The sequence below is a fragment of the Alosa alosa genome, chromosome 24, assembly GCF_017589495.1.
Source record: "Alosa alosa isolate M-15738 ecotype Scorff River chromosome 24, AALO_Geno_1.1, whole genome shotgun sequence".
In the NCBI taxonomy this organism is placed as follows: domain Eukaryota; kingdom Metazoa; phylum Chordata; class Actinopteri; order Clupeiformes; family Clupeidae; genus Alosa; species Alosa alosa.
The window spans coordinates 13,824,986-13,847,755 of NC_063212.1; the positions used below are offsets into that span (position 1 = coordinate 13,824,986).

Sequence of the window (22,770 nt, forward strand, 5' to 3'; positions counted from 1 at the left end):
AGTGGATTTCTCGTAAGTCGTGTGATCTCTAATTCATCCTTGAGTATATTGTACAAGGGAAAAAAACAGAGCAATGAAGCATGAATCCACCTACGCCAAAGCCTTAGTTGACTCGAATGTCTAGCAATCATTTCAGATCAGAACAGTACAGGCGGATGTTGAAATGTAAAGGACACGTACAACAACAGACATCCTACCAATCATGATCAAGCTCATATCAGACATCTACAGCCTCTTTACATAACCCTATGTACATACTGTGTCGATGCACTATATGTCCTAGGATAACCTGTTTCTGTGGTGGAAAAAAAACAGGCCATAACAAATCAGGCTCAAGTCTTGTCTGAATGCATGAATTCCTCAAATGAACCCTTAATCATTTTGAATGTCGCCTTCAATCTGCAAGACATATAGCCTGACGTTGTCATACTCAAATTCTAGTCAGATTATGAGTCTGATACTGCTCCATTGGGACGTAATTATGGGGCGTGCTTCAACCGATACAGGGGGGGAATGCCTCTGCACTCAATTGGATAGACCTAACCAATCAGAGCAACAAAATAGCTTACTGTGAGGTGTAGGAAGAAAACACACAAACCATCCTTCTGCTCCTATATCCCCTCCGTTTTTAAAATAATTCTGTTGAACAGTGATATGCTACAAACATGTTAAACAGCTGGGAAAGGCTGTCGCAAATCCCTCGAACAGGTGGTCAATCAGAGATTTCAAACAAACGAGGGAACATGTCGCAATGCAACAGCTCTGTTTTCCCTTGATGAAAGTGAAACCATGAGTTTTCCCACATCTCAACTTTGGCCAAAGTTTTTTAGAAATAATCGTTTTCAGTGATACAAACTCATTAAATAATATGAATTTTCCATATGGGGTCTTAAAACCCATGTATCCTTCTAGCCACAGCGTTTTTGTTTCAAACATAAGCCTAATCTAAGCGTGCTCAGATGACGTGATAGACCAAGCGCTGTTGCTCACCTGTCCATCATCGTAAAGCCTGATTTGATTGGTCTGCCTGATTTAGGGCGAGCATACTTGCCCCACAATGGAGCAATGCCAGACCGAACTTCCCGTGGGGCGGGACTAAGTTCGGAATGGCACCCAGGCTACAAGACATACATATCATCAAGATAAAAAAAAGCTAAAGGTACATGAAAGGTAAAATACATAAATATAAAGGTATAATCAAAATACATGATAATGAAATGCTAAGCTCTCCTTTTCTGATCTCTGGAGGCAGCAAGGTGGCACAGATCTCTTGTTCCAAGGACCTCTCAACCATGTCGTATGCGCAGTTCCGCCTTGTTGTAACATAACAATACTCATGATGCATCGTATAAATTATTCATTTCAGCACCCCTACTATTTACCTGGGGTTTTAATTAACATTTTGAGATAACAGAGGACTTTCCCGTCATTCCCTAGCCCTGGTCTTCCTATAAGAAGACCACCTGAAAAGTGGCATGTGGGTAATTTGAGTTTGAAACTCCTGCTTTTGAAACCCTAAAAAGTTTCACTTCCTGAAACATAAATTACCATATATTACAGTTTATCACAATTATTCATCTAACAGTCCATCTGATAGTAATGGAAGAAAGCTTGTAGAATTATGCAAAGCCTGTGCTGTTCTGCAGAGTGACCCATGGCTTGTGCAACTCTGTGTTAAGTCGAGCCTCTCCTTTCAACAAGGAAGCACGAGAATGTGTATCCCTCAGAACCAATTTGGCACCGTTTCTCTGGACCTCATGCGAACTTTAAATGGATCACAGGTGTGACAAGCCACTGTAGCAACACCGTGCACCTCAAGACATTTTTTAGGAAGAAACAGACGCGCTGCTGACACCACAATGCATAGAACGCGTCGCTTCACAGCACCTGTGGGTGAATTCAACTCACAGTTTGTGGAAACAACTGTCTACTCTCTCACTGCTATGTAAGATCATGTGATCCCTAATAGTGTGCTTGTGCTTGTCTACATGCCAAAGAAGACCCGAGTGTGTGAGTGAATAAAATGATCATAGAGATAGAGTGAGAAAGAGAGATGGAACAAGTAAGAGAAAAAGAGAGAGAAAAGAGTCTCATCGTGACACATAAGCACCTATTAGTTCCACTCGTTACACCTAATATGAAGCAGCACGTCTGCTTAGAGAAAAAAGCGAAGGCGTGCTCTCCTTTAAATAGTTCACTCAATTTGCAGCTTTCACGAGGTTGGCACAGCCCTCGGACAATCGAGTCCCTTGAGTTCATCAGCTCCAACTGTCAGGAGGCTGTGATCAATCAACCTGTTTGAAACCCACATCACACATGCTCTGGTCTCGGCAGAGGTCAGGAATGTCCCCTATTCTCAGGTTAGGAGTCTCCCTCACCTTGCTCTCCTGCAGGACAAGCTTGTGACCTTTGATGACAAATTGAGTGACCTCATTCCATTGGACTTAGAATCTTGCATGTTCGTTTCGTCTGCGCTGCCACTCGGTGCTCTTGACATGCCTTCTTGTGTGTACCACAGTTTTGTGTATGTGCTTTCCCTTCATGGTCTTGGGCAGAGTTTCTTCATGTAGCTCCTTTATCTAACACCCCATGCTCTGCACACATACTTTATGTTCGACGTATCCTTGTTTGAAATGGTGTAAGTATTACTAGCTTTGATCAGGTCAACCAAGTGTTTTCAAAATAGCGACTCGTCTAATGAGGTTATGACATTTGGTCAGTGCACTGTGAGTTTTTGTTTACTTTTCTAAAAATGTGAATATTTACACACACAAAACAGAGAAACTGAAAAGCTTTAAAGAAAATTTGTTTGTAAAATTAGAACATATCTCAGGTATGTTTATGTAACTAAGAGTGTCAGGTGAGTTCAGTCTTGAAGCATATAGAGCAGGGCTGCCCAATTTAGGGCCATCGATTTTTTTTGGCTTGCGGTCCCATCAGAATTTTATTCTGTTTCAACATTCTATTGACTTAAAGACTGGTTGCTGTTTATAATCTGGCCACAGCACAGTTTAACGTTGTTTTAGATGGGGCGATAGGGGGGCGCTATTGAGCTTCTGTCAGTGCAGATCCGTATTGAGGAGGGCTGAGGAGAAGCTATCGCTAATCTGAATTGTCCAATTGCCATTGCTCAATCAAATCTATTCATATTACTATTTTGTTTATTACTTATGTGTATTAATATGGTCTGAATATTTATGTTATTATTCCTTAATATGTGTTCAACTTCCTTAATATGTGCTCAACAGTACTGGATAAAAAAAGATTGTTCTAAAGAATGTGTCAATGTTGTGTTTGATATTAATTATTCATTCATACTGATGGAAATAACTTCCTTCCAAGACATAGAATTGCTCCATATGCTTTTCTTCAAAGATTGCTTCAGATACACCGTATTTTTCATTGTATTGTGGTGTCAACAGCAGCGTGTCTTGAGGTGCACAATGAGACTCTTTTCTCTCTCTCTCTCTCTTACTTGTTCCATCTCTCTTTCTCATTCTATCTCTATGATCATTTCATTCACTCACACACTCGGGTCTTCTTTGGCATGTAGACAAGCATAAGCACACTATTAGGGATCACATGATCTTACATAGCAGTGAGAGAGTAGACAGTTGTTTCCACAAACTGTGAGTTGAATTCACCCACAGGTGCTGTGAAGCGACGCGTTCTATGCATTGTGGTGTCAACAGCAGCACGTCTGTTTCTTCCTAAAAAATGTCTTGAGGTGCACGGTGATGCTACAGTGGCTTGTCACACCTGTGATCCATTTAAAGCTTGCATGGGGTCCAGAGAAACGGTGCCAAACACAAAGCACAGCACTCCAAATTTCTCTATATCTGAGCAATGCAACAAAACCCAAAACACACACACACACAGACAAATGTGTGCACTGAACTTCTCAACATCTTTTTGCCAAGGACAGCTGTGAGCTATGGGATGACTTGCATAAAACAGCACACAGGGCTTGGTTACATAATGATGCCAACAGTCAGGCAGGCAGGCAGGCCGGAGCTCACTGAGGGGCCAAAGGCCCACTGAGTGAGTCATTCCCATTTATTCACCACCCCCGGTGCGCACCAATCATGTCCTGGCCTTTATGGCTCTCTGGTAACAGACCTGGTGATTTCACACTCTCACACACTCTCTACACACACAAAATGATGTTCTCTGGCTATTATGCACTCACTGACTGACACACTTTCTTACACACTTGCGGATACGTACGCTCTCCCTCTCTCTCTTTTTTTTCTCTCTCTCTCTCTCTCTCACACACACACACACACATGAACACTCTTTCAGGTCATACTTAGCCATTCATGTTGTACGTATGTCTGTAGTCTGTCAGAAAAATCAAAGTTGGTTTCCCTGTTTATATGCCATGAGCATTTGCAGAAATTGCCATTAAATCTGATCTGATTTGTCTTGCCTTACCCATTTCCCTTACATGTTTAAGTGTGTGTGTCTATCTTTCTGTCTCTTTGTCCGTCTGGCTCTATAATTTTCACCCAGCCTCCTACACCCCCATTATCACTCCACCCCCCACTTCCACTGTCTCTGTTTGCCAACGTCAATTTTTGCAGTGCGGCCTCTGGTCCTTGGCCGAAATCACTGCTCTGCAAACTGTACAGACAGTAACCAGACTATGTGTTGACCTATCTTTGGCCTCGTCAGACCTTGAGCAGTCTCCAAATTATTTCTCTCTCTCTCAGCATCAAGGGGCCTTTAACCTGGTCTATGCTCTTCTTCCTCCCTGTTCAGAGTTTCTCAGTGTGTGTGTGTGTGTGTGTGTGTGTGTGTCTTCAGAGGACCAATAAAGACAATTGACCACAGAGAGGCTTTGTTTGAATGCGTAATCAATTGGACCCATGCTTTCACGTGCCTGTGATGTGTCATGTGCCAGTTGTGCCGGGTCTTGTGATGTGTCATTTTGTGTGTGTGTGTGTGTGTGTGTGACCTGCATCTCTTTTGTTGGTTTGTCTGAGAAGACTGGTTTTGTCGGTCTGACATAGAAGAAACTGGTTAAATCATTTTTTTCTGAAAAATGTGAAAACAGTTTCACTGGCCTTTGAGGCCTCTCCCTTATTACCTCATCCCCTATCTGCCCTATCTATCTGCCCTATCTATCTCTCTCTGTGTCCACACCATCTCTGTGTGTGTGTATGTATATGTGTGTGTGTGTGTGTGTGTGTGTGTGTGTGTGTGTGTCAGCCTCCCACCATCCAACACACATGATAAGAGGCAGGCAGATTACATAAACTACCATACTTGCCACCACGTCCAGGGAAGGGGGGGCTGTGTGTGTTTGTGTGTGTGTGAGTGTGTGCGGAAGACAGACAGACTGTGTCTGAGCCATGTCCATGTATGTGTGTGTGTGTGTGTGTGTGGTCGCGGCATTGCCCTCATTCTACAGGGAGATGAGACGCGAGCGGCACAGGGCTTTCTGCTTCTTCACATCCCTCTGCGATTGGACTCTAGCCTCACCCCGGTGCCTTGTGGGCTGCTCTGCCACATGATAGGCATCAACACCCACCTCGTTGTTACAGTAACACCTAACCCACTTTCGCCCGTTGTCAGTGGCCACGGGCCTCTGTCTGTGGAGCATCACAATCATCCATTCCCTGAAAAGAGCCTGCAGTCTAGAGTGTCCTTTATAAGTGTCTGCTTTTGTGTTGTGCATCATTTGTCATATGGACTTTCCTCACCAGTATTTTCAATTAAGGTCATGCCAGTTATGTTCCCTTGGAATTATAAGGCTCTACCATTTATATTTATTCATATTATATATTTATATAATATATTTATTCACATATTGTGTGACAAAACTTTAACACTGTGTGAGGTGTCCATCAAAGTTCAAAATCCCTGTGCACAGCCCTTCTTTTTCCAGGTGCTGATGATGTGCAGAACCATTGAAACCTCAAAAACGAGTATACATCGCACACTGGAGGATTTATTTTTGCTGATTTTATTTGCGTGAACATTTCATTTCACAGTTTGCTTCTTCAGGTTCACATTCACTGTGTGAGGTGTGTATGCATTTTGGAGTTTAGGGATAGATATAAACTCCAAAAAATGGATTGTTCCGCATAGCAGTTTTGGTATTTGGAATTATGCAGCTAGGACCTTATCATTCTAATGAGATGAAAATTGGACAAAGCTCATTCACACTGAAATAATGGGACAGAGTTGGAAATGTCTACATACCTGAACGATCAGTGTCAGAAAAGTATGACTGGACTTAGCAAGATTGTGTAATAAAGTCTAGGCTACAAACACACAGCTGCATCTATCTGGTACATTCCAACTGAAACTTTGTTGTTATTAGCAGTTTGAGTATGTGGACAAAATGCATTCCCCCTTATTTCTACACCACAGGCCCTTATTTCTACAACACATGCCTTATTTGGTGTATCTTCTAACCCATATTAAAGGAGGTGTGTGAAATTGCATGTCTTTACTGAATGAGTGAAGTGAATGGCTGAATGAAACAGTGTAACACAGTTTTTGGTCTTTTGGCTGCACAGTTTGTCCTGCAGTCTGCACCTCAGAGTCAGCACTGAGCAAACATCACCTGGATATTACTGTGTCAAGCACTCAACACACACACGAGTACACACACTATCTCTCTCACACACACACACACACACACACACACACACACACACACACACACACACACACACACACACACACACACACGGAGAGAGAGAGACTCAGGGGCCTCCATTACATAACATTATGCTTCACCAGTGCAATGCCCTTTTTTTACAGTTTTTTCACAATTGCTAAAACGCTAAACTCCCTACTCTGAACCACATTCTCAGTTGTCGTTCTCACATTTCTTGAATCACTCATCCTTTTGGCAAAACCACACATAAAACATATTTGCAGATCTCATAGACTCTTTTTGCAAAACTCTAAACACATGCAATAAAACATATTTTGCACTTGTGATGCATAATGCTAACCAGAAGTGGCAAAAGGTAAACACAATCAAAGCACAAATGCCATATGTTACTCTAAACATAATGATTGATCACACTTGTTTCAAATTATGTAACACAACCAATTAAAGCCCATTCAGAGTGTAAACAGGTTGCTGAACAGTTACTGTATAAGGACAGAAACTGCCTGAAATGCCTGTCTTTTCCGGTATAAAGTTTTGTTTTTTAGCAATTGTTAAAAATTGTAAAAATGTCATGTACTTGTCTAACTTGTTTAGCATCCTGCTGAAGCAGAAACACACACAAACACACCCACAAAAAACACCAAACACACACGTACACATAATTGAAACAAAGCTATGCCTGAATGCTTTCTCTGTTCTCTTTTCTATTTTATAGAGAGAGAGGGAGAGAGAGAAAGAGAGAGAGGTTCAACACCTGTCTATTGAATCAGTCCTCTACCCATCGAGAGGGAGTGAAAGAGTTGCTGTATCACAGTTGACTTGTGTGGTCTTTCTAGTGAGGTCTGTGTTGACCAATTCATCAAGTTTTCTCCATTGCTTTGACCTGCTCAAAACAACTGGGATCCACTTGGCAGAAATCATCTCTTGCAAATGTGCTCACACGTTTACATCAGGTTCACATTTCTCACACCCAAAACAGTCAAGGAGAAATCTGGCCATTTTCAATCCCAAAATAATTTACCCTTTTGCAAACAAATCAAAACAAAGTTTTCGTTTCTGTGGCTAGTGGCTGAGATTGCGTTAGCTCTGCAATGGGCTGAATATGTCCATGTGTTTACTGAAAGTCTGTTTCAATGAAAAAAATGACAAGTTGTAGTTCGATGAAATTTGTCTTATAGGTGTAGGTCTTTACTGTAGGTCTTACATACCAGAAAAATGAGAAAGAAATGGCCCAGACATAGCAAAAATGAAATTCCTTTTGAGAATTATGTTTTGCATTTTATTGTCCAGTGTGTAGGCTACTGATTGATTGAAACCACACAGTGATTTGACAACAAAATGTGTTGTTTGAAGGCAAAATTTGCTTTTGCTGCATATTTTAAATGTTTTAACAGTGTCTTTTGCAAGCAAAATGTGTCATTTGCCAGAGTGCTTTTGCTTAGACCTACTGGTTAATAATTTTGAAAATGTGATGTCAGAGTTGACCCAAGCATTAAAGCCTGATCTTATAAGAATAAATGCAGCTCCCATGACCTGGCCATGTGACTTTATCAGATGATACGGCTTCTAGTGGAAGGCTCTCTCACGTGAATAAAATCTTCATCAAGGCATCAGAAAACACGATTTCACTGTGTCCGACTCACATGGCATTGGCGAGTCCACTAACTCGCATGTCCAGTGACGGATACAGCATGCATGTGTGTTAAACATCAACCTGTGTGCCTGTCACGCACTTTGGGAATGCATACAGCTTTGCTAGGCATGTTAGAACAAATAGGAAGAAGGGAAGGAAATAAATGGATGGTGTGTAATGGGATGGTAAATGGGAGGATAGAGTAGATTTGTGAAAGAGGTAGAAGAGGAAGACAAAGGAAGATTGAAGGGTCGTCGACTATCACTGTCATGCCGCTAGTGTGTGTGTGTGTGGTGAGAGTTCATAAAGGTTCAAAAGAACACTGCCCCACTCTTTCTTGCTTTCTCAGACATTTGGCACACATTTCCCCTGTGTGTGTGTGTGTGTGTGTGTGTGTGTGTGTGTGTGATGCAGGTGTGAGAGAGTGTGTCGGTATTTCTACAGGAACATTTTTATTGATTTTGATTGAGCAGCAAACACCGGACTAGCAAAGCAAACAGGAGACACGCTAACATCACACCTGCACATCCACCCTATTGGCTGGAGCGAAGGCGTGCCCTAGGCACTTCTCAGAACTTTCATAACATGGCCACCCGGCAACAGTAGCTGAGATACTGGGTCACTGTTGTTGGATTACCTGTGGACAGCAGACAGTGTTGACATGTGACATGGACAACATAGGGAAAACATTCCACAAAGTGACGATGGAATGAAAGCTGTGTTTATCAGACTTCCTACAATAACAACATGCGTAATACTGTATGCGTATGCGTGCATGCGTTTAGTGTGTGCTTTGTCAATGTTATTTATTTTATCTGTTCTGAGGTTCCATGTGTGACCTTGTGCCAACATGTGTTCCATGTGTGATGCTCAGGCACACTGTCACTCTTATCAGTGAGTCCTCCTCAGTCTTGAGGATAGATAAGCAGAATTCTAACTGGCTGCACAAACTATAGTACAACAACCCATAATATGCAGTATGCATCTTAGGTAAACATAAACAACCTATAACTCAGTTCTTACCTTCTGATTGCTGTATGTTGACTTTGTTCCCTCTTCCATCAACATCCTCCACTACCAGTTGATCCTATCTTCATGAAATTATTTATTTTATTTTATTATTATTTTTTTGAATTAACAGTATTCAGTTAGATTTCAAAGTTAAACTTTATCACCAGGGGCGGAGCCAGACATTGTAAACATTCGGGGCTTAGCCCATTTAATTTTTTTTTTAAATAACCCCCTAACTACATAGTTCTCAGTAAAAATGTCAAGTTTTTTTTGCCTGAAATTGCACTGTGCCTATTTACAAGGGCATTGTTCCCACCTCTTTTGGGGTCAACCATCAAGTGCTGGACCTCTATAGAAAGCTAAGAACCTGTAGCTTTCGTAGGAAGCAGTCAAGATAACTGTGTGATGTGCTGACAAAGAGCTACAGAGGCTAGAATATAGTTTTTTCTTTCTGCCGGATTACAAGCATCTCTGAACTGACCACATTTCAGCCCTCTAGGTCACTTGATATCCCTTAGAAACACAACTAAGCCCTAGCAACCAGCTGTGTGCAAAAGTTGATCAATATAGAATGAAAATATGAGTGCTTTAGACTATTATTTGCCAAGGTATGCCCATGTGTTTTGTAAAATGCCTATGGATACTCCCCATAGGACTTTTTGTTATCCAAAATGCATACTGACAATCAAATGCACATGAACCCCTTTGTGTAGAAGCATAATCCTGGTCTCAAATGAAAGGTAACACTTTGAGGTTTCTTGTGGACTATTTAGATTGTATGTCAGGTGTTCTGATATAGACTGACTACACAAAATATGGAATAATTACAAAAAAAGTCTCTATTTTTGCATTTACTTTGTTGGTTCAATGAGTGTGTATAAGATAGACTATACATCTGTACAACTAATATTGGATAATACAACATGAAGATTCAATTTCTATGGATTCTTGTGAATATTTCAGTTCCCAATATGAGGCATCTACTTATTGTGCTGCAGCTACACTGCAGCCAGAAGTCAGGGTATCACCAAAAGCGGAGGAGGGGGAGGGGGGCATTTTGGATCAAATTTAATTGAGACATAATAAAATTAATCTGAGAATGTAAAGCACTATACAGATTGTACATGAAAAACAGTTGTCATTTTTGGATTCCCAAGAGTCAAAGCTTTGAAATGGTGTATAACATTACTATGCTACATAGCAATATATAAAATACAATTGATTTATAGAATGTTGGGGGGAGGTGGGGAGGGTAACCGTCCCGCCGGCGGGACACTGAAAGTTATTTGGCTAAATAATGACTTTTAGTGAATTTTGTGTAAACTAATGGACACATTGAGACTTAAAAAATGTGAAACTAACATTCAACAGATTCAAGGTATCTGACTGGCACTACACTGTGACACAAAATTATAGTTTTGGGTCTTTCAAGAGGCAATATCTGTTCATATCTGTTTAGCATGTACTTAGTTAATTAAGCGTTTCTTATGGTTTGTATATTATAGTATTTGTTTATTTTCATTAGGCTATTGTTTGATATGACATTATTGTTTATTATTGCTATTCTCCTTCTTCCTCTTCCCTGATCTCATCTGTGTGACAAATATATAGAATATCTTATACTATAATATACATAATATTATGATATAATTACAGTATGGCCAGTCATCATGATACAAGGGTATTTTAGAAGGAATGCATTATCATCTTGACATAGGCGTTTCTAAATTATATTAATTTTGTAATTTAGCAAGATTATTCATAGGTTTCATCAGGCCCCTTTACACAGGTGCATAAAAATCAAGCACCTAGATTATGAATGCAGACTGCATGGTGCTTGATTAACACACTTATGGAAAGGGCCCTTTCCTCTCAATATATCATTGTAATGGTTTTTTTTTTAGTTAATAATTAGTTAGGCAGCCAAAACAACATAACATGACTTTTATATTTATGTGGACTCTTGGATTATAAGATCTGTGGTGGTGGATAGGATATCAACAAGGTTTTAAGGTAGGCTTATGCAACATATGACACTGAAAAGTTGACATGGGCAGATAACTGTTAATGTTTTTTTCTGACATTTCAAAACAGTGTAGCCTAATTTATTACAAGACGAGGATCACTTTGTTTTGGGAGCTGGAATTTCATATTCTGCAGTAGGCTTAGCTAGCCTATGAGAGTATTGAATTTGCCTTTTCCGCCGACGAACGAGGACATTTAACGTTAATGTTAAGCATTTAGGGAGCTAGCCAAGTAGCCTAACGTTAGCCTGCCTAACTGACAGAAAGCTCTTAACGTGAAATCACCAACCTGAAACAACACCATCCGTCAGTTCACTGGGCGATGCTGTTGCTTGAACGGAGCTGGGTGGTCTTTTGAAAAACTTTCTAATATCCATAACGTTTCAACAACATGTACACAAAGTGTTTTATCACAGACTGTAAAAGTGACAGACTTCTGACAGAGGCTTTTTGAAACACCGAAGCCATGACGTAGCGTTGTCAAGGCAGCATTTTCACTGGATCTAAACAAATCAATCTAACCATTGAAATCACCATAGCCCAGAGACCTGGCATAGATCGTGTAGCAAGTCAAATTATTTTTCAATATTGGGCTTTTATATTGGAAATAAGAGTTGCCGGGAATTTAAAACACTAAAAAAAGATTCGGGGCTTTTGAAAAAAGATTCGGGGCTTAAGCCCCCTAAGCCACCCCCTAGCTCCGCCACTGTTTATCACACTGTGAACACTGCACATGCATCATTAAATAGTATATGGATAAATAAACGTTCCCTGTTCATGGTAGATCTTGTTGAAATGGCCTCTTTATAGTCAAACATTCGAGACATTAAAGTGAACACACAAGTGTACGTGTTCATTGCAGCTTTATTCCACAGCTAAATGGCTAACAGGACTGATGTCAGTTCCATTTTTGAGCCATGCACTTTCATTATTTTAGACTAAACTAGCTTAGTGTCTCTTAAACACACACATACACAAAGACGGTTTTAAAAAAAACTTTTTAGCAATATATTTTCACAAAGTCTCATTGTCTAACTGCAAGCGCCAGTCAGAAAAAAATTATAACTTATTTAAACTTTAGTACTGAAAACTTTTTAAAAATACATAGGCCTTACTTTTTCAAATTTATTTGAACAGCCAGTATTGCATGAGAGCTTTAGTTTTAGTCCATTTTATAGATAACAATTGAGATTGCATTCCCATATATCACGTGTATTGCTACCAAAGGTTTCCTGTAGGGATTTTTTTATTATTGGAAATTGTCTGCACTATGAAGTCAAGCTGTTCTAGTTGCCAAACAGGGTGTTCATGCCAAGTCAGAATTGTAAAATGTTCTGTTCTGAGTTACAGGTAAGTGTAAAAGGTTACACAATGATGATAATCTTAACAATTTACTTTAACAAAATGAACTTGCCTACACAAGTCTGATTACAGTTATTTTCTTTTTAACACCCCAATAAAAACGGATGTAACTTAAGCCTAGGCTAATTAAAAAAATTAAACCTTGCCGATTCTTTTACAATAACAGCATAAGTGAGTCTCAAAGCATGATACAACTAAAATATAGGCTACCTGTCCTGGGTAATAATTAGTAGACCTAGGCTATAAGAAACATGTTTTTGTTTTTGAGGTTGGCCTTGGCTAAATGAAAGAGCATTGCCTGTAACAGGTGCAGTTTACAGTGTCATAAAAATTAAGTAATAGGCTAATTGATAAGGTAAGCTATTACGAAACACATGCTGGTTTGTTTATTTTTCCGAAAGTTATCACTTTGTCCCTTTTGAAGGCTACTTTACAGAGGACAGTTTGCCGTCGGTCTCTACCCTACTGCGCTGACGTCAAGGGGGGGTGTGCGCCCATCCAAAAAGGGTGAGTCACCATTCGCGTAGCACGTAGGGGTTGGATCGGCAGAGGGCATGGGCTCTATAAATTAACCGGCTTCGCCAACGTTCTTTTATGATAGCAGGAATTCCTCAGTGGAGGCAGCTAACAACACAAAAGAACTCCTTGGCTTTTTAAAAAAGCGTTTTTACTCGTTTTGGGCTACGACCTTTTCTTAGGACTACATTTTATTTATTCTTGTGATCGAAAACGTCCGAGTAGGCTGTGAGTAAAGTGACAAAGAAAGTTTGTCTTAGAGTGATATTGGTTTGCAGCTTATAACCTAATCGGTTTAGTTATTTTGTCTTTGAGAAGAAGGATTTTGAGGAAAACGTGAAAGATGCACCCCGAAGAGAGCACTGGGTAAGTGAGAACTAATTTGAAATGCTTTCTGTACTATCAGATGAAGTTCATGGTAGAATTGACATTTGGGGTGCAAGGTTGCATCATTCCGCGTGTCTCTGGCTACCTCACTTGCTTAGGCTTTGTCGTCTTTCTAGCGTAGGCTAGCACGTGGTGGGTTTCCGCCTGAAGGCAAAGAGCGGTTACGCGACCTGGAGACACATCTAACGATAACCCTTGACTTAAGGCCGGATCATAAACTTCAGTTTCATGACTGGTGTGTCGAGGGATATGGGTTTAAATACATTGAGTCGGGGACCCATGTTCTTGTGTTTGTGTACGTTATCAGTTGTTGCGTGCGGTTTTACTGTTATCTGTGTGGGCTGCAAATAATGAAATTAAGGGTCCTGTAACATGTGGCCTTTCAGACACCTGAGATACCATATGTCACACCTTGATCATGACTATATTCGCCAGTCAGTCTATTGGCAGTGACAGTGACAGTCTGACCTTAGCTCGTGTTACAGTGTTGCCAATTTGGGCATCCCGTGGTCGTGGGCGTTTCGATCACGCTGCCTTTACCAGTGTGGCCAAAATCAGAAATCATAAACTTCTGTACCTGCAGGTCTAGAGTCTGAGCCAATTTTAGATTCTCACTGCTGAATGTTGCACAATTATGTTGAACTGCAAGCAAACTCCGAACTGAAGATAACCGGGCACTTTATCTAAAATGCAATACAACCGTGTGAAAACATTGCATTATCAGGCAATTTTGTATTTGGGTGTTTTGACCTTTTAAGTTTGTTGACATTTGATTTCAGTGTAATGTGACTTGGAGCCCAGGCGGCATGCCTCTGGCCACAGCTCGATAAGGGAAATAATGAATGAATCTCTGCTTCTCTCTCAGGTACAGCTATGAGGAGTGCCGTGCCACAGCTGATTGGCTGATGGCCCAGATGGACGTGCGCCCCCTGGTGGGAATCGTGTGTGGCTCTGGTCTGGGAGGACTCGCTGAGATGCTGAAGGACCAGGTGGCCTTCAACTACAAAGACATCCCCAACTTTCCCCAGAGCACAGGTCAGTTTGTGTGTGTGTGTGTCCAGATTATGACAGTCAGCACACTGTGACCGAGTGACAGATTTGTGCCTGTGTATACTTTGTGCTGAAGCCCTGTTCTTGTGTGTGTGCTTATTGTGTTTTGACCGTGTGTTTCATGTTTGTGTTCTAGTTCATGGCCATGCTGGTCGACTGGTGTTTGGGACCCTGAAGGGAAGGGCATGCGTGTGCATGCAGGGACGCTTCCACCTCTATGAAGGCTACCCCATACAGAGGGTGAGGATCTTAAACACACACACACACACACACAGGCATATACACACTCCTCTTCAGTTCAGTCAATAATTAATTCCATAAGCAAAAGAAGAATATATTGTCAGCAGTATTTGTATTATATGACTTCTGTGTTGTGCCATTATTAGTATCAGTCCCACTCACGATCCCTTTGTGCCTTAGATCACCCTGCCAATGCGGATCTTCAAACTGCTGGGTGTGGAGACGGTGATTCTGACCAATGCGGCTGGTGGCCTCAACCAGGACTACAGGGTGGGCGACATCATGATCATCAAGGACCACCTCAACATGCCTGGTTTCGCCGGCAACAACCCACTGGTTGGCCCCAATGATGAGAGGTGAGTGACTATGGCTAGATGGAAGGAGCCTATCTGTGATGGTAGATCCCAGTACAAGTACTGTTTTCTAAGCAAGGGTTGATTCATAACTCTAACCCGACTGGTTACATCCGATTTAGAGTCAGCTTTATTGTCACGGCACAAGTAAACTACCACTACAACTTAATGCAGTTTTACATCTAGCCAGCAGCATAGTACATGAAGCACTGTTGGGGCGTTACCTAAGACCGTTCTTGGGCCTAAGGGTTTTTTAAATCGTATCAGAAAGGTTTGATTTCTCTGGCATCCAGTAGCACGGGTAGATACAGAATGTTGTGTCGTGCGGGCCCATTTCAAGGTCTTACGATAAGAAAGAATGTCTTCGGAGTGTAAATGCAGATACAGATAGCAAAGTTATGACTCGTAAGTGTGTGGCCTGCGTGTCGATGGGGTTTCTCACGAGTCTTCTACACTCCAGCTGTGTAATTTCCAACCTGTTGACTTATCAAATTAACCAAGACCTCAAGGCCCTGAATATCCGTTCCAAGGCGTTAGCCATTAAGCAGGCACAAGTCAAGTAATTAAAACAAATATATATGGAGAGACGAGTGATGTTTGTATGGGTGGCGGGGGAGTCTAGTATTGATGCTAAAACTATAATGACGAACCTTAGCTGGTGAAATTCTTTGGCATCGTGCAGTAAAGCTTAACTGGCAAGATCTCATGACTCATGAGGTAATTAGCCTCGGAAAGTATGCCGTGTCTACAGTATGTGGGTGTGTAGCCTTTGGGCAAAATAAGCTACAGTATATGCAAAAAGTCCAAGTCATGCAGTCTAGCCCTTGATGGATGCTTTACATTTCTATGTATGTGTCTTTCAAGCCTGTTGCATAATTTGAAGAAAGAATGGGAGCATTTTGTACTAAATTCATCTTTCTATGATTAAGTAACATCAGATATAATGACTGCACTGAATCTCTCTCTCTGGACCTGGATAGGGTTTCACTCTGAATTTGAATTGTATGGACTGTATAACTCACTCCTTTGCTTTCTTTCTTTCAGGTTTGGAGTGCGCTTCCCCTGCATGTCAGATGCGTATGACCGCGATCTTCAACAGCTGGCCTTCGACGTCGGGTCAGAGCTGGGCTACAGCGACTTCCTGCGGAAGGGTGTGTACTGCGTGCTGGGCGGGCCATCATTCGAGACCATTGCCGAGTGCCGTATGCTGCACAAGCTGGGCGCTGATGCCGTTGGTGAGTCCCATTTTCACCTGTGCATACTTCTCCTAGTCATCCTTGTCTTTTTCCAGATATATATATATATATATATATATATACAATTGTGATCTTATCCACCAGATTTCAAATTCTTGACAGGGACCTAACACTGTGATGCAGTATGCACATAATACATGCATATGAATTATTTTCACATAAATAACAATGCCAAGATGTAGGAAGGAAGGATTTCTGGATGTTTGGCAGGACTGAATACATTCTAGAATGCTGTTTTAAGCGGCGTCCTCCCTCTCCCTCCCTGACAGGAATGAGCACGGTTCACGAGGTCCTCGTCGCCCGCCACTGTGGCATGCGCTGTTTCGCCCTGTCGCTCATCACCAACCAGTCGGTCATGGACTACGAGAGTGAGGAGAAGGCCAACCACGAGGAGGTCCTCGAAACCGGCAAGCTGCGCGCCGAGCAGCTTGAACGTCTCGTCGCCAACATGGTCATGCGCATCGAGCGCAACAATAACAATGACGACGACATCAACCTACATTAAGCTGATTGCATGTGGCCTGTTCCCAGCTTGACTTGTACATAGAACATTCCCCCAACCCCACCCTCCCCACCCCCACTACCCTTAGGTTGGGGGGGGCATAAGATAGCCTCTCCAAATTTGGAGAGGCTAAAGGTCAGATATGGCACCTGTTTTCTGGACCCTCTCAAAATGAGGTCACAGCAACACAAAAATATGTTTTTTTTTTTTTTTTTTTTTTTTTTTTTTGTTGAATTTTTTTTTTTTTTTTTTTTTTTTTTTTTACCTTACACTCAGAACTATTCACTGATCCTGCACATTCCTGCAATGCTCAGAGGGATGTCCTTCATCAAGTGCCTGTTCAACTGTTTTTAACTTAAATCATTTTTATGTCTGTTTCTGTGCTTCTATGTTTAACTTAGAGGTATGGTAGAGATATGAGACTTGTGAATGTATTGTATTATGTTTATGTTGTCAATAGATGTACAATAGTTTCTTTTCTTTCTTTAACATAAATGTTATGTTACTATTTATTGACTGTATGGTGTATGGTTGCCCAAAAGTGTGTATCAGGGACAATGCACAGACTTCCGATGACTGGAATATAAGGTAACACTGCAAACAGAACTACTGCATGCCTGTGTGTATGTGTGGATCATTTGCATTGTTGAAGCTCTCAAGTGAGCTTTTTAGTTTCTTTAGTACTTTTTTTTTTTTTTTTTTTTTTTTCTCATCTGTCAATTGTATTGAACAGAAAGAGAAATGCTGTAAAGATTGTATAAATAAAGTTATTAAATAAAATTAAGTGTGTTTTACTGTGTTCATGATGGCGAGAGATGAAGAGGAATTCTAAAGTGTGAACTTGATGACCATGCCTAATCACTGAGCTCTTCGATGAAGTCCTTCCTCAAAAGAAGACCATTTGCATAGCTACCGTCGGGAACACCCACTGGAATGCGTTGACAGAACGCAGCAGTGTGTGGGAGCCGTAAAAGCACAAGTTTGGAATCAGGTTGGTCAATTCCAGTACTGACTGACCTGCCAGATTTTCTTGAAATATAAGGGTGTGAATGTATATACAGTATTATAAGCAGATCATGTAACTCTTCTGGAAGCTTCAGGTTGTTTACTTTTGTTAATTTTATTCTCAGATAGCCTGGCTAATAATTGTCTGCTGCAAGTCTTGCGTAGGTGTGCTCCTTGTCAAGGAATTGTTCTATCCAGTGTATCACTAATTACAAAGGTGCAATTGAGTGTTGGGCCTGATTACCCTCAAGGGGTACTTGTAAAATTCCCCTGTAATAGTCCTCCCTCAGGAATAGGACATCCTTGTTTGCCTGTGAAATTACTAGACCTTTATGGCATACCTAACCAAACAATAGAGTAGTTGTGCAACTCTGGAGAAAATGTTGCATCCTTAGGAGATAGACTTCCAGGAATACACCCACTCAGCTATCGGAAAGGACAATCTCACTGGGACCTATTTTTACATATCAAGACAACACAGCAGTTGTGCAACTGTAGAGGGGTGGGCTGAGAAGTTAGCAAATGAAGATGAGACTACCACAGCCTTTGGTCGCATACTTTCTGCTACAACATCCGATGCTGTTTTATCAAAGGCTGCAGTGCACATTTGGGTCCGGTGACATGCCCCAGGTCACGATAACGACCTGTATTGCCTTTTGTGATATGGTGTCCCTTCTGTGACAGTCACAATAAAGGGGGTTAGGCAAAGGAGTAACTATTTACAACTGAAAGTAGTACTTTTAACTGGTACAAAAAAGTTATTTTTATTTCAGTGCAAAACTCGTTGACAAATAAGTGCAGAGACATACATAAAAATACATCTGGCACAATATAATGTGAAAGTAGCATATCTAAGATACACAAGCAGACACAATCACACAAAAAGCAGGACCCAATTGCAACCCCCCTTAACACACACACACACACAAACACTGAGGTGAAAGGCAAGGGTTAAAAAGGGTATCCTTGCCAGACAAAGGAAAGTTTGGCTTGATGGCATTGTTGAATCACCGTCATGGCAACTAAGAGACTGGTCAAAAATCTACCATTAAACAATGGCAGCTGCTCAATGAGTCTCTCAGAATATGCATGTTGCCTGGTTACAGCTAAGCCCTAAACCACACAGAGGTGCATTGCAGAGGTTGCCTTCACTGGGTGGGCTGTATGTACTCCACGGTACAAGGGGGGCTACACCAGGTGGGCAACCAAAGCATTTCATTAAAATAATTTGACAAGACTGGTCTACTTTTTTCTATGTAATGCGCCAGTATCACGTCTGGTGCAGCAACTTCCACAGATTATAGCGGAAGGAAGTGAATTGTTGGAGCACACTCCGCGATCGGGTGCGCATCAGTTACATGCCTGGTGTACCCCGCTGTAATTCAGGGCGTGTAGCTCTTCAGCTGCTTGAGGAAGCCGGGGTTGGGGCAGACCGAAGGACGTGCGGCTTTCACAGCATCAAAGGCCTCTTGGAATGAGAGCGTGTCCCGAGACATCAGGTACGCCATCGCCACCGAGGCCGAGCGGGACACTCCTGCGTTGCAGTGGACCAACACCACGGCGCCCTGTCACACACACACACACACACACACACACACTGATTGACTAATTGATTTTGCCTTTTATTTGTCTCTTTTTCTGTTGAAAAAATTTGTTTTTAAATTGTTTTTAATTGTTTTTAAATTGTCCTAAAATTGTTGAGAACTGCTCTAAAACTTAAACTGTTTACTATGTTGTTAGTCGCTTTGGCTAAAAAGCATCAGCCAAATGTAATGTAATGTAATGTAATGTAAAAACATGAGGATAAGGCAAGCCCAAATGCATGTTGAGGAAATAATAATTTCAGTACACAGTAGACTTGACCTTTCCTATGCTAAGCAAATTGACACACACACACAGACACATGCTTTACCTGGTTTCTGGCTTGGTCTATGAAGGCAAAGCACTCTGGGAAATACGATGTAATGTCAGTTTCAGGGACATCAAGCACGGTAACAGTTTTACAGTGGAATAAGTCAGGAAAGGCATTCTCCACTCCGTAGGCTACATTTAGGATGTGGGTCACCTATAAAAAAAAGTCCACAAATGTCAAAAACATTAATTATAGGTCATAAACAATAATAAGACTGAATATAAGCAGATACTTTCTAATGAGGAGAGACAGCACTCAAAAAATCCTCCATAGAAATGCATGGGGTTAGTTACGCCAATATGGCCGTTGTCTACACATATCCAAAATTCAAATGGGATCACCTGAGATACTGGGTATCTTACAATTGACAAGTACATTACATTACATTTCATTTAAAAAAAATATTAAAAACCCCATGATATCCAAGATAAGTAAGTTAAGAACACTGACCTTATTGACCTTGCCACTGAAAATGTAACAGATCACGTGTGCGGTTTACCAACATGAAAATCAATACACAGAGCGTGATCCCCTGTGACACTAAATGTCAGGCATTGTTGGATCGGCCTGTGCAACAGCTGCACTTGATCATTAAGTTATCCTGCCTTTGAGGGCCTGCAGAAGAATTTAAGAATCTGCCTTTGGGTCATTCCATGCCAAATCAACATGTTTTTAATTCCTGCCTGACTCTCTTGGGTTTGCTTCATACTTTCTGAGGATAATGGTATGGTATTGTACCCAACAATGACCATGCAATTTGCTTCTATTACCATTATTTCTCAGATATGCAGGGCTACAAAATGGGGTTATAGCTCTAATAAATTAGGGTTAAATAAGATTAAGTTCTGTAAGTTACTATGAACAATTCATTGAATTAATTGACATTTACAGGGAGTGTTCTACAGTTGCATGTTTGAAAGCTATGACTTGATGGAAATTGCATGCAACAACATTTGGAGTAACTGAAAAGTTCTAACCCCACCCCTTCTCATCACATCTCCATAATATTTCGATAATGCACCCAACATATTGCACTTCTTTGCCACGATGAGGCCCACTGATATTGCACACTGTCCTATATTAGAGACTGCACAAATGTACAACAATGAGGTCCCTATTACAAAATACAACATGTTGGCCATTTCTCCACGTAGGCCTATCTTTGCAAAGTTACGCGTCACAGACGTAATCACCGCCCACTTGGATAGGAGTGATTAACGTCACAAAATCTAGACTGGAGTAACTCAACATTTAAGACATAAAGACGTCAAATAGCCCGTAAATATTTAGCATTTAGTATATATTTATCTTCTACTGTCCTTATTGCATAGTTGTGTTTTTATATTATATACTTTTAATTACTTTCTGCGGTTAGTGAATGCGTGTGTGTGTGTGTGTGTTTTTGTATGCTACTGTGACCTTGAATTTCCCCTGGGGATCAATAAAGTATCCATCTATCTGTCTACAGTATCTATGTATCGTTATCTATCGTTACCAAATTGATAGCCAAGGAGCCTGAAGTGAACACGCATGTATGGCTATAAAAACTGTGCCTTCATTTTACAACTAAACACGAAAAAAACTTTTATAACCCCTGAGCCAGCTCCTTACTATGTGATCTCAATGGCAATGCAGCGTTTGTTTGCACCTCCAAAAGCATGCATGGCGTGTTACCTCCCAAAAACGCCCACAAATACCCGTATGTTTGTGTGAAAGAATTGTAGCCTACATTCCCTCCACGGACCCTATTTATAACCATCATGATAACAGTTCGACAACATCACCTTGTATTTTCTCAACGTATCAATATCTTGAGCAGCATCTTGGGACGCTGAAAGAAGAACATAATTTATTAGACCTGCAATTCTGGGCACTGTCCGGTTACGCATAGAAAACGCTCGGCATATGGTGATCAGGCATGATATCTTACAGAGCAAAAGAAATGGTTTGATTACACCAACTTGTAGGTCCGCTCTCAAGTCCTGGACAAACCCGCAGGCTGCCTCAGGCTCAGGGAAGCATTCTGTAACTTGGACTGAGGAGCCGCTCCGAGTTTCTATTAATTGTCTTCCGGTTACTGTTGTCACTCTCGTAGACTGTTTCTTCAGATGTGATTTTGAAAATCCCTGAATTTCACTAGCTAGCGAATTCATAATTACGATAGTATCTGAACTGACCTATCCTTATAATTTAACGTTATTATTTGAGTTGGAAAATCAACCATTGCTGTCAGTGAAAATAATAAACTGACATCGGTAGTAAAGATTATATTTCCGGTTTGTGAAAGTAAACGACTTAAGAGTCCTCTCACTAGTTATTATTAGAACCTCTATAAATAGAACTGACCTTTAAGGCCTATAACTTGCTATAATAATAATAATAATAATAATAACTAGAAAATGTAATGCCAGAGGAATTACAATAGTGGATGGAAAGCTGCTGGCTTAATGTTGGTTGGGAGATTCCTGAAAAAAAAAAAACACTGAATCACTTAATCTTTGAGTTCATACAAACACTCGTACCAAAAAACCTTGTGTGTCAAGGCGTTCTTGAGATATAACACTCAAGGTGTTTTTGACCTTGACATTTGACCTCCAACATCAATTCACTTCATCTTTGAGTCCATACAAACACTCATACCAAATTTCAGGCATGTATGTCAAGGCATTCTTGAGATATCGCACTCAGAGTGTTTTTGACTTGACCTCCAACATCAACTCACTTCATCTTTGAGTCCATATAAACACTTGTACCAAATTTGAAGCATATGCGTCAAACCGTTCTGGAGATATAATGCTCAAAGCATGAGATATGGCTGTGACTTTTATTTTGACACACGGGGACCACTTAAACAGGATGTGTAGTTTTAGGGAGCACCAGATTGTATG

At 41.0% G+C, this 22,770-nt stretch overlaps 2 protein-coding genes and 1 long non-coding RNA gene across 4 annotated transcripts; 1 reads left to right on the forward strand and 2 right to left on the reverse strand.

The window, feature by feature from the left end:
* Positions 1 to 8,724: 8,724 nt before the first annotated feature.
* On the reverse strand, positions 8,725 to 11,771 carry LOC125289452. The gene is made up of 3 exons (XR_007192636.1): positions 11,589 to 11,771; positions 9,288 to 9,355; positions 8,725 to 8,901 (listed from the first exon to the last, which is right to left on the reverse strand). It is a non-coding gene; the product is annotated as an uncharacterized LOC125289452 (long non-coding RNA).
* A 1,424-nt stretch (positions 11,772 to 13,195) lies between these two features.
* Positions 13,196 to 17,071, forward strand: pnp5a (purine nucleoside phosphorylase 5a). The gene is made up of 6 exons (XM_048236303.1): positions 13,196 to 13,543; positions 14,430 to 14,599; positions 14,751 to 14,854; positions 15,035 to 15,210; positions 16,252 to 16,442; positions 16,733 to 17,071. Exons 1-6 carry the CDS (start codon positions 13,521 to 13,523, stop codon positions 16,966 to 16,968), a joined length of 900 nt encoding a protein of 299 aa, XP_048092260.1. The 5' UTR covers positions 13,196 to 13,520; the 3' UTR covers positions 16,969 to 17,071.
* Positions 17,072 to 18,702: 1,631 nt separating this feature from the next.
* dusp19b (dual specificity phosphatase 19b) lies at positions 18,703 to 22,140 on the reverse strand. 2 transcript variants are annotated; one of them, XM_048236961.1, is made up of 4 exons: positions 21,813 to 22,140; positions 21,667 to 21,713; positions 19,883 to 20,035; positions 18,703 to 19,535 (listed from the first exon to the last, which is right to left on the reverse strand). In XM_048236961.1, exons 1-4 carry the CDS (start codon positions 22,033 to 22,035, stop codon positions 19,353 to 19,355), a joined length of 606 nt encoding a protein of 201 aa, XP_048092918.1. In that variant the 5' UTR covers positions 22,036 to 22,140; the 3' UTR covers positions 18,703 to 19,352. The 2 variants fall into 2 exon arrangements, with proteins under 2 accessions (XP_048092918.1, XP_048092919.1); XM_048236962.1 differs by lacking the exon at positions 21,667 to 21,713 and having other exon boundaries at positions 21,838 to 22,140.
* Between the last annotated feature and the right edge of the window lie 630 nt (positions 22,141 to 22,770).